General features: G+C 56.4%; 5 protein-coding genes across 5 annotated transcripts in view; 3 read left to right on the plus strand and 2 right to left on the minus strand.

The window, feature by feature from the left end:
- Positions 1–1,096: 1,096 nt before the first annotated feature.
- On the plus strand, positions 1,097–1,880 carry C8A04DRAFT_26160 (uncharacterized protein; the record flags this gene model as incomplete). Its single annotated transcript, XM_062779825.1, has 4 exons — positions 1,097–1,149; positions 1,201–1,352; positions 1,485–1,575; positions 1,718–1,880. The coding sequence occupies 4 exons, from the start codon at positions 1,097–1,099 to the stop codon at positions 1,878–1,880; spliced, it is 459 nt and encodes a 152-aa protein (XP_062639371.1).
- Positions 1,881–2,188: 308 nt separating this feature from the next.
- On the minus strand, positions 2,189–3,448 carry C8A04DRAFT_35291 (uncharacterized protein; the record flags this gene model as incomplete). The annotated part of the gene is made up of 1 exon (XM_062783113.1): positions 2,189–3,448. The coding sequence occupies one exon, from the start codon at positions 3,446–3,448 to the stop codon at positions 2,189–2,191; it is 1,260 nt and encodes a 419-aa protein (XP_062639372.1).
- A 682-nt stretch (positions 3,449–4,130) lies between these two features.
- Positions 4,131–6,913, plus strand: C8A04DRAFT_35292 (lymphoid-specific helicase; the record flags this gene model as incomplete). The annotated part of the gene is made up of 3 exons (XM_062783114.1): positions 4,131–4,668; positions 4,730–5,998; positions 6,057–6,913. The coding sequence occupies 3 exons, from the start codon at positions 4,131–4,133 to the stop codon at positions 6,911–6,913; spliced, it is 2,664 nt and encodes an 887-aa protein (XP_062639373.1).
- Positions 6,914–6,977: 64 nt separating this feature from the next.
- C8A04DRAFT_26163 (uncharacterized protein) lies at positions 6,978–8,306 on the minus strand (the record flags this gene model as incomplete). Its single annotated transcript, XM_062779826.1, has 3 exons — positions 6,978–7,533; positions 7,589–7,747; positions 7,849–8,306. The coding sequence occupies 3 exons, from the start codon at positions 8,304–8,306 to the stop codon at positions 6,978–6,980; spliced, it is 1,173 nt and encodes a 390-aa protein (XP_062639374.1).
- A 737-nt stretch (positions 8,307–9,043) lies between these two features.
- Positions 9,044–11,202, plus strand: part of C8A04DRAFT_26164 (uncharacterized protein) — a gene marked incomplete at both ends in the record, with an annotated part of 3,254 nt that continues 1,095 nt past the window's right edge. Inside the window, one exon of the mRNA XM_062779827.1 lies at positions 9,044–11,189. Within this exon, the coding sequence (XP_062639375.1) occupies positions 9,044–11,189 (2,146 nt within the window). The remainder of the gene's footprint in view (positions 11,190–11,202) is intronic.

Below are 11,202 nucleotides of genomic sequence, written 5' to 3' on the forward strand. Positions count from 1 at the left end.
CAACCATGCCGAGAGTTGTGCCAACCGGATAAACTTCATTTCTTGTTTCTTGTCCTTTCTCTGCCCTTCGCTTACCGTTTGCATTATACGAACTCCCAACTCCCTTCTTGTGTACCAAGTATTGTGGTACAGCGTGTCCGTCGTGGCGTCCTGCAAGGGACGGAAGAGAGTTTCGCTTGGCGGGCTGGGAGGTGAACTTACCCGGTTGATGGGTAATGTAACCGGTGTGAATGGGGTGTGCTATTTTTGGTTTTGGGGGAAGGGGAGATTTGGTGGTCTGGGGCGTGATAGGCGCGCGGAAATATAATATAGGAAGCATCCGTACACGTGTAGGGGTTCTGGGGGCAAGGGGCATATCTGGCCGGATGGTCGGGGAGAATTGGTTCTCGGTGGGAATGGCAGGGGAGATATTGACCGCGTGAGAGAAGCAGGATAAACAATTGGCCTCGCGGAAGGATACGGATTTTCCTCCCTTTTTTTTTTCTTAGCAACCTGCAAGCCAACCTGCAAGCCACATACGCGCCAAGCAACCCAAGAAAAAAAAAGTTATAGTTTTTCCGCAACCGCCCAGGTTTTCGGAACCTGATATTCCTTTCCTCTTTTTCTTTCCCTTTCCTTTCGTCGTACTGCACACGATAACCTATCAGCCATCCATCCAGCCAAGCCTCTGGGCCAACGTCAAAGCTGAAAAGGGCATTCGTGGCTGGTCGGGCTGGGTTGGCTTTTTTTCGGGGTGCAACTGTGCAAGGTCAGAGTTTGTCCGTGTCAAGCGTAAGACGGGTAAAAGAGAGGTGTTGGTGATGGGGGAAGATTGAACGAAAGGAGGGTTGACGGAGGAGGTTGTCCGTCGGATGGCTCGGCGATGTGGGCGGTGAGTTTTGTTGGAGCGGATGGTTGGGTTTGGGGGGAAGAGGGTGAGAAGGAGGTTGTGAGAGAGGTATTTGAAGGGGAGGTTTTCTCTCTGGGTTGAGATGGTTGTTGGTGGTTTGTAGATTAAGTTGGATCTTATTTTCACTAACTTAGTTGTCACACTTTAGTTGAATCACTCACTTACATACATTGATCATTTGAGTCTCCACAGACAGCCAACCTCACAATGCAACTCACCCTCAAAAACACCCTCCTTTTCCTCGGTCTGCTCGGCCTCAGGTAAGTATTGTACCCTCCAAGGAACCCCGTTACTCACCCTAACTGTCCCAGCTCAGCAGCCCCCGCCCCCGAGCCAGCCATCACGAACCAGGCCACCTACACCGTCGGCCCCGTCCCGACCGGCCTCCCCAAGACATGCTCCAAGTATCTCGAGGACCCCAAGTTGTGCTACACCGCCACGACCACTGAGACCGTTGCTCCTTGTATGTCCTTCTGTCCCTTGATTACGCCATGCTGGTTGAGTCCCGGGGTTTGTGGACTCGCGGAGATCTCGAGCAGTCATGCAGGTTGTTGACGAGTAGGACAACTGACTTAACTGTGTTGATTACGTAAAGCAATCTGCCCCATGATCAAGTGTGTCGAGCCGACGGGCCATGTTGTTTGCCCGCCGTACATCAAGGTGACCACCGTCGAGGTGCCGTGCAGGTAGGTCTCTTACTGAAAAGAAGACTCAACTCCTAATCAATCATCGCTCCTTGATCCTAAATACCTTACTCGGGCAAGGCCCATCACCCTTTTCCCAACCTACCACTACATCTTCTTCACACCGTAGCTAACAACTCGCCAGCACCGATTGCTGCCCCAAAACCCCCACCGCCACAGTCACCGCAACCGCAGACTGCCCGGGCTGTACAGCCGAGTGTGTTGTGCCGACGACAACGGTGACGGCTACTACGGGAGTGTGTGGGGGGGTTACGGTGGGGCCGCTTCCTAGTGCTACGACGCATTAGGGACGACACATTTGAGGACGACGCATCAGCTTTATGAGTGCGGTGTGGTGTGGAAGGGGCTTGGGGGTTATGGTGGGGTGTTCTGTATATATGTTGACTGCTGAAGTTGTGAAAATGAGGGCAGAAAATTGGAGAATTTTGATATAACTCGGTTTAATCTTATTGTCTGATCTCCATGCTCTACACGATGTAAACATGTACATCTCAAACAGGTAGGAAATGGAGAACGTTGATAGAACTTGATTTGGTCTATTTGTTTGGTCTTCATACTCTACACCATGCAACATGTATTTACCATGTAAACACATCTACCGCACCTGCGCCCCCGTCAGCGAAGCGACCTTGCACACCCCCCCACTAGCAGTCACCAACTTGCCCAGCCCACTCTTCCCCTCCAACGCCTCAACCACCCCAGCATCAAACGCCACCTCCAGCCCCTCCGTCGTAGTAAACCCCGGCTGAAACGTCTCCCAAATCTTCTTCTTCGGGTTCAACACCTTCTCCGGCTCCCCCTGCCATCCCTCAAAGTACACCCTCTCGCCCGCCTTGGCATCCGCCGGCGGGTTAACCAATTCCACAGGCCCCTTATGATCGTCCACCTCCCCCTCCTTAATCCGCGGCGACGCAGCCAGCACCATAGCCGACGACTTGATCCCGCGCATCTTAACCGGCTTCAGGTTACACACAACCACCACCTTGCGGCCTTGCATCTCCTCCAGCGGCACCAATCCGTTCAGTCCAGAGCACACGGTGCGCACGACCTGGCCTTCGTGCTCCGTCGTGTCGTCCGTGCCGGCCGGGTCGCCCATGGCGATGGTCGAGACGTAGAGGGAGTCCGCTTCCGGGTGCTTGATCGCCTTCAGGATGTGTCCGACGCGGAGGTCGATCAGGCATGGGGAGAGAACCACGGGCGCCGGGGGAGCGGCGGGTTGCTTGGGGGCGCGTTCTTTTTTCTCTTTTTTGGGTTTCTTGCCCGCACCGCCTTCGCCGCCTGCCACGGCCGCGACGACTTTGTCTTTGGTCTCGGCGGCTTTGTCGGCGACAGCAGCAGCGGCGTCCTTTGTCCGGTCGACGAGGGTCTTGTTCTCTCCTCCAGCAGCACCGCCCGCACCCGCAGCGCCGGCACCTGCGGCAGCAGCCGCCGCAGCCGCAGCCTTCTCCTTCTTCAACCGTTCCTTCTCCGCCTTTGCATCCACGATCGGCTTCACCCACAAAATCTCCTCCACATCCACCTGCACCTTCTCCCCCTCCGCCAGCTTCAAACCACCCTCATACACGGGACTATTCTGCACAAAATCGACCAACCTCACAATATTCGGGCGTCCCCTCTCCCCCGTGCGTTCTTCCGCCGTCCATGTCTTGACCAACGGGGCTAGGGCTTTGTACAGGGCGATGTCGGCCTCGCTGGGCTTGGTGCCGAGCGCGGTGGTGCGTGTTGCGAGGTCGGTATTGAGGGCGTCGAGGTCGCTGGGGGAGGGGGATTGCAGGGTGGTGGTGGCTTTGGTGAGCCAGGTTTGGATCTCGGTGGTTTCGGAGGGGGTGTAGGTTTGGGTGGTGAGGGAGGCCATGATGATGGGTTTTGTGTGGTGGGAGTGTTGTTGAAGATGGGGTCGGAATCGAGTTTGAATTGCGGTTGTTGGGAATCGCACGAGACGCGCGAGGGAGATGCTTCGCAGGACGGGGGCCCGGCGCGCCGCAACTCGGAGGAAAGACAGTTTGGGAGGTTCTGTCGCAGGAGGGAATGCGACTGGGAAAGTTGACGTGAAGGTGAGCTTTCGCCGGTCGTGTGTGTGTTGAGCTTGGAGGGGTGGTGGGGTAAATTGACGAACAATTTTGGTTGGAAAAAAAGGCGGGGCAACTGCTGAGTCAAACGAGGGGCATTTTCCTCTCCTGGAAATCAGGGCAGAAACAAAAGTGGAGCACGAGTGTGGGCCTTAGCACGGAATTTTAATGGGTTTTGCCCCTGGCCCGTGACTGCGCGGGTCTTTGACGCGTCGTCGATTGTCTCCTGTGGCCCCCCGTCGCGTGGATCGCGTTACATTCGCCTCGGTTTCTGTCCGTCCACCCAACACCATCTTGGAGTGCACCCGTTGTGCTCGATTCTTGACAACACTCAATTCTTACAATTGGCCTTTTCGTGCCAAATTAAATAATTTCTAATTTCTCCCCGGTGAATCTAAACGTTCTGTCCAATCTGCGCGGAGTCAAACCTCCCTAATTTCAGCTCAAGGGAGACTCCGTTTGCCCAGCATGCCATATGCATTGTCCTCTTCCTCCGGCGACTCCCTCTCCCGACTGCCCACAAGCACCCCCTCCTCACCACCCCCAACCGCCCCCGGAAGCCCACCAAACAGGGCTGCAAACAACGACGACAAACCCAAGATGAGCTACACCAAACTCCGCGAGGAACAGATCCTCGCCGCCGAAGAAGAAAAAGCCCGACTCGAAAACAACCAAGCCGAAGACAAACGGCGCAAAAAGGGCCGCAACAAGAAGCACGGCGACCTCAGCAAGAAAGAGCGCGAGGCCAAAGCCAAAGACCTCGACCAGCTGCTGGCGCAGAGCGCGGCGTTCAGCAGTATCCTGACCAACAAGACCAAAGTGCTGGGGCGGGTGGGCACGAGCTTGGATGGCAAGACGATTGGCGAGCATGACTTGACGATGGCGACGCAGCCAAAGTGTTTGGTGGGCGGGACGATGCGGGATTATCAGCTCGAGGGGCTGACGTGGATGTATGAGATTTGTATTCAGGGGATGAGTGGGATTTTGGCGGATGAGATGGGGTTGGGTAGGTTTTTCTCCTTTTCCTTTTTTTTGTCACTACCTTAAGATTCAAGCTAACGGCCCAGGCAAAACGGTGCAAACCATCTCCCTCATCGCGCTCCTCCGCGAACAGGAAAACTACCTCGGCCCGCACCTCATCGTGGCCCCGCTGAGCACGCTGTCAAACTGGATGGACGAGTTCCGCCAATGGGTCCCGTCCATCCCCGTGGTCATGTACCACGGCACACCCCAACAGCGCAGCGACATCTTCCGCACGCAAATCACGCGCCATCTGCAGGGCGGGCGGCCGACGGATAAGTTCCCGGTGGTGTGCACGAGCTACGAGATGGTGCTGAAGGACCGCGCGGCGCTGTCCAAGATCAACTGGGAGTTTATTATTATCGACGAGGGCCACCGGATGAAGAATTTCGATTCAAAACTCTTCCGCGAGCTCAAGTCGTTCACCTCGGCCACGCGCCTGCTGATCACGGGTACCCCGCTGCAGAACAACCTCAAAGAGCTGTGGTCGCTGCTCAACTTTTTACTGCCCAAGATCTTCCGCGACTGGGAGGCGTTTGAGAGCTGGTTTGATTTCAGCGATTTAGAGGACGAAGAAGGCACCGAGGAGTTCATCGCCGACAAGACGAAGCAAGAGCTAGTCAAGAAGATGCATGTCGTGTTGCAACCGCTGCTGCTGCGCCGGGTGAAAGCGGATGTGGCCAAGTACCTGCCCAAGAAGCGCGAGTATGTGTTGTATGCGCCGATGACTAAGGAGCAGACGGATCTGTATAATGTCATTAATGACAAGAATATCGATACGCGGGCGTATCTGGAGAATAAGGTGGTTGAGCGGCTCACGAAGCCGTCGCCTAGTCGGAGCACGCGGTCGTCGAGGTCGAGCAGTGCCAGGGCGCCTGAGACTAAGAGGGTTGCGGCTGAGAAGGCGTCTGCGGTACCAGACAAAGCTATCCCTTCCAAGTCGAAAAGTGCAGCACCGGTAAAGAACGCATTCAGTCTGATGATGGGCAAGCCGCCTCCGCGCGGTCGGTCCAAGGTGGCCGAGCCGAAGGAACAAGAGGTCGTGGAACCGAAAAAGGGGGCTAAAAGAAAAAGCCCAGCGGCCGAGTCGCCGGCGCCGAAGAGCAGCAAGTCTAGCCGACAGTCGACTCCGGCCAGCGCGCGGGGCCGACCGAGGGGGCGCAAGTCGTATGCTGAGGCGGATTCGGACGATGATTTGCTGGATGACGACGAGTTTGAGGCCAAGCTGGCGGAAGAGTTGGATGGGGAGGTTAAGGTGGAGGAGGTGGTTACGAGTCAGGAGGACTTTGAGCGGGCGCAGACTCTTGAGGTTGCTAGTATGTTTTTTTCCCTTCTTTTGCTTCTCTTGTTGGCTGAGAAACACTAACAAGGTAGAACGCGAAATCTCCAACAAGAAACTGGGCAACCCCCTGCTGCAGCTCCGCCTCGTCTGCAACAGCCCGCACAACTTCTACAACCCCTGGGCCAGCGACACCGCACAGCCCATCGACGAGAGCATCGTGACCTCGTCAGGCAAGATGCTACTACTGGACCGACTCCTACCAGCCCTCTTCCAGCGCGGCCACAAAGTCCTCATCTTCTCCCAGTTCAAAACCCAGCTCGACATCATCGAAGACTACTGCACCGGCCTCCGCCACTGGCCCATCTGCCGCATCGACGGCGGCGTCGCCCAAGACGACCGGCGCGAGCAAATCCACGAGTTCAACACCAACCCCGACCGCAAGCTCTTCCTCCTGTCAACCCGCGCCGGCGGGCAGGGCATCAACCTCGCGAGCGCCGACACCGTGATCCTCTTCGACAGCGACTGGAACCCGCAGCAGGACCTGCAAGCCCAAGACCGGGCGCACCGCATCGGACAGACACGGCCGGTGGTGGTCTACCGGCTGGCTACCAAGGGCACAGTCGAGGAGGAACTACTGATGAGTGCGGATGCGAAGCGGCGGTTGGAGAAGCTGGTGATTAAAAAGGGGGGGTTCCGCACGATGGGGCAGAAGATGGATATGCGGGAGGAGGATCTGGACCGGGAGACGCTCAAGGCTTTACTGCTGAAAGATGGGCAGGTGTATAACTTGTCCGGGGAGGAAAAGGAGGTGCTGAGTGAGCGGGACTTGGGGGTGTTGTGTGATCGGAGTGATGAGGCGTATGAGCGGGCGGCTGTGGGAGAGGGGAATGCCGATGGGTATACTGTTATTGAGACGGGGGCGGGGGGTATTACCCGCAAGGGGAAGTAACAGACAAACGCCACTATCACGAGCACTAATATATATCCTCCTAGGCTAGGTCTCCAATACAGATCTACGTCTGACCCAACCACCTCGCCAAATCCCTCACCAAATCCCCAACCCAGTACATCCCCCCAGCAACCAGCGACAACCCCACCTCCACCAACCACCCATCCCTATCCTCCCCATACTCCCCTACCCCCAATCCCATCCACTCCTCCACAACCCCCACCACCCCCCTAGCCACCACCCACCCAAACCAAACCCCCCATCCGGCCCATACCAACCTCCAGTTCTCCCTCACTACCCTCATCCATTCCCGACCTGCCTCGGTGGCGACTTCGGCTATCCAGAGGGCTACTAGCCAGCTTATCCGCCATATTACTTTCGCTAGGCGCAGGCTGTAGCGGAGAGCGGTGCACAGCCCAGCGAGGCGGATATAAATACGCAATGGCGTGCCGAGCGTGGTATCAAGCAGCGAGGACAACCCTAGGCCGACTGAGGCAGGGAGGAGGGAGAGAAGGAGGAAGGTGAGGATATAAGTGAGGAGGAGATGGATTAGCGTGGGGAGGTTGTGCGGGGAGTGGGAGGGAGAAGGGTGTAAAGCGTGGAGGGTGGACCAGTACCGGCTGGGGGTTGTTAGAGGTCTTTGGCTTTTTCGGGGGGTTGGTTTGGGAGTTGGACTCTTGCTGCTCCTTCTCCTTCTCGTACTTGGACTTGGACTTGGACTTTTGCTGCTCCTCGTACTTGCGCTCTTGCTGCTCCTGCTCGTACTTGGACTCCTCTTGCTGCTCCTTTTCTTGGGGGGTGTTGTACCCGCAGCTGGACCAGCTGTGCTTGTGCCTGTGTCTGTGTCTGCTTCAGGGGTTGCTGTTGCTGTTGCTGTTGCTTCAGGGGCAGAATCAGGGTTAGGGTTAACTTGGGTATGGTGCTTCCTCTTAGACTCCCTCTTAGACTCCCTCTTAGACTCCCTCTTAGACCCCGTCTCCGTCTCCGTCTCAGTCCCAGTCTCAGAATCCCTCCCACAGCCCTCCCCAGGTAACCAATCGCCCCCCCTCGCCCTCAACACCTCCGGCACCATCCACGGATACGGATTCAATCTCAGCGCTCTCCACGCCCAATACAGCAGCAACTGGCCCAGGTCGCGGCGGTAGTAAGTAAATAAGAGGGTCAAAGTGATGACTAGGGAGAGGGTGTGATAGGGTGGGCTGGTGGTGGTGGAGTTTGCTGGGTTTTTTGGGTTTGTTTGGTAGGGGGTGGAGGGTGGGTAGGATGTGTAGGATGTGTAGCGGGGTTGATATCGTTCGCGAGGGGGGTATTGGTCATGGGGGAAGGGGGTTGAGGCGGTTCGGAAGTCGAAGCGGAAGGGGGGGTCGTCGTCGGGGAATGGATGGCGCTGCATTGTGGGGGTAGTGCTGGGCGGATGTGGTGTCGGTGGTGTTGTGGATGGTTCTCCTATTTTTTCTCCTTTTTTATTTTTTTGTCGCAGGTGGTAAGGGTGTTGGACTCTGATAGTGGAGACTTTATCGGAGAGGTGATCGTTAGCAAGACCGCATTGGGAAATATTCTGGAGATGGCGATTCCGGAAATGGCCGAGATTAACGTGGGCAGTCTCATATACGGACATGATGGTGTTTCTTTGTCTTTGTTGGTCTCGGGGCAGTACCACAGGACAGTCCTTTGATCGAGTCACGCTGAAGTTGTTCTTTGGGTACGGTATGGCCCTGAGAAAATAATTACTTAACTTACAAAATGGACTTACGAGTCTCAGATACCTATTAACTCAGGTAATTCAATACAGCCTTAGTCTCACAAAATTGAACAAAGTATGGCCAATTACCCATACACCCTTAAGACTCAAAGGCAGACAAAGACAACAAGACTCGCCGACTCGCATTCATTATCCTGTATTAATAGCCCTTTGTCCACCTCCTCACAAAACACTCCCCTCGCATTGTCTCATTGTCCCTCGTCAAACCACAAGTATAAGGCCAACCGCGCCAACTCCGAGCCATATCGAGTCGAGTCAGGTCAAAAAGACAAAATCAGGACAGCACACATGGCCTGATGAGACTCGCTCCGTGTGATGATCCATACAAAAAACCAATCTAATCACACCAACACAACAGCACAGCAACAATGAGAACTCGACCTAGAGAATCCCGTTCCGCATCCCCTTCTCCCCCATCCTCCCCCTCTACCCCCCGCTCCCCCCAACCCCCCCCTCCCAAACGCCGCCGCGCCAACGACAACACCCCCCTACCCATACCCGTCCCATCATCCCGATCACCCCCCCGCCGTACCCGCCGCGTCCGCCGCATCAACGGCCTCCCCAGCTCCGATCCCAACTCAGACCAGGGACAACAACACAATGCCGAACCCCTCCTCATGCTCGACGAAAACGGCCGCGCAGTAATCCAGCCCACGCCGCCGATCAAATTGATACGGGCGCGGGAGAGAGCGGCTGCGGAGGCGCAGGCGAGGGAACGGGAAAGGGAGAGGGAGAAGGTTAGGAAGAGACGGGAGAGGGAACGAATTAGGAGGGAGGAGAGGGAACGGGAGAGGGAGGAGAGGAGGAGGAATAGGGGGAAGGGGAAGAAGAAGAGGGTTAGTTGGGCTGGGGAGGGTGATGGTGATGGGAGTGGGAGTGGGAGTGGGAGTGGGAGTGGGAGTGGGAGTGAGAATAATACCTCCAGTAATACCGGGTCCGGTAACAATACCAGTTACAGTACCGGGTTCGGGAGCGGAAATACCAGCTCCGGTAATAAACATACCAACTCCGGTAATGCGGGCCACAATACACACGACCACCAAGACGACGAGAATGACCACGTCCACCCCCCCATCCTCATCGACCAGACCCCGCCGGCCCCGCGGCCCTTCCCCCCATTTGATGACGACCCCAATGAGCCGGTGGCTGTGGTTATTGGCAATGACGGACACCCGGTCAAGTTGTTGGGGATAAGCGACGACGACGGCGAGGGGGAGGAAGAGGGGGTAAAGAAGGAGGTGAAGAAGGAGGCGAGGGGGAAGTTAAAGAAGGGCGAGTGGATCTGTGGCACCGCTCGTCGGAATAACTTCAATCCCAGCAAGGTGTATTCCCTCAAGAATAAGCATGTGCCTAAGAAGGAGGAAGAGGAAGAGAAGGAGACGGATGCCTGGGACTGTGGCAATAGTGATGATTTGGTACTCGGGGCGGATGGTAGCTGCGGCAGTCGTCCCGTGGGGGACCAGCAGAACGCAGACCCCAGCTACCCTATCCCGTTGGACAACCCGGACAGCGGCTTCGACCCGGATACTACTCCCTTGGATGCGTATCACACCCCGCCCGCTCCTGTGTGCCCGCAGTGCCGTACTTGGTGTAATGGTGGGACTGTTTGGGGGTGTTTGAAGAAAGAGAAGGATGAGAAGGGTGTGCCGGATGGTGATGACGACGACGATGATGATAATGGTGAGGATGATAACAACGACTCCAAAAAGGCAAATCCCGACATCCGAACACCGGCTCTCCCATCAGGCTGGCCTGGCCGCTTCACTTCCCCAGGCCGCACTCCCTCTGATCATGGCGATGATGACAACAATGACGACGACGATGATGACTCGAGAAGAGCAAACCCCGATATCCCAACCCCGACTCTCCCTAGAGGTTGGCCCGACCGGTTCACAACACCACCACCGCCACCACGACAGTCACAATCCCAGCCAGGGCCTCCAATCCCCCCAATCCAGCCCCCTCTCCCGGTTTTACGCACTCAACCAGGCCCATTGCCCAAGAGAGAGCCCCAATCGCCAATCCAGTTCCGGCCGATCAACTGGAATCAGAGCCAAGATCGTCCCATAAAGAAGGAGTTCAGCGACGACGACAGCGACATCAGCGACGGATTTGGATACAGCCCACACCAACTCGGCGGCAGTGTTCCAGCACCGGCACGTCCCTCATACAGCCCAGACCGAAAAATAAAAAAGGAACCAACAAGCGATGATGAGGACGATAAAGAAGAGTTGGTAGACCTGCTCGAGAACCAGTTTGATGATGATACGTTAGCCGGTCCGATCCCCGGCGGGCCGAGTCTTATGCTTTCCCCCACGATTCCAGAGCGCACACCCAAGCTTGAAGACACATCGGAGCCTGAAGACACACTTGAGCCTGAGCCATCTCAACGGCACGGTCTCACCATGAATGCCCTGCGCTATCCCTCTCCGACAAGCAACCGCGCAAACCGCACAAACCAGAGTGATCCGCCTCCTTATCTACGACCGGGGACTCCTCCCAGACCTCGTCCGAGTAAGAGATCCCG

Source organism: Dichotomopilus funicola (assembly GCF_033296635.1).
Source record: "Dichotomopilus funicola strain CBS 141.50 unplaced genomic scaffold C8A04scaffold_11, whole genome shotgun sequence".
In the NCBI taxonomy this organism is placed as follows: domain Eukaryota; kingdom Fungi; phylum Ascomycota; class Sordariomycetes; order Sordariales; family Chaetomiaceae; genus Dichotomopilus; species Dichotomopilus funicola.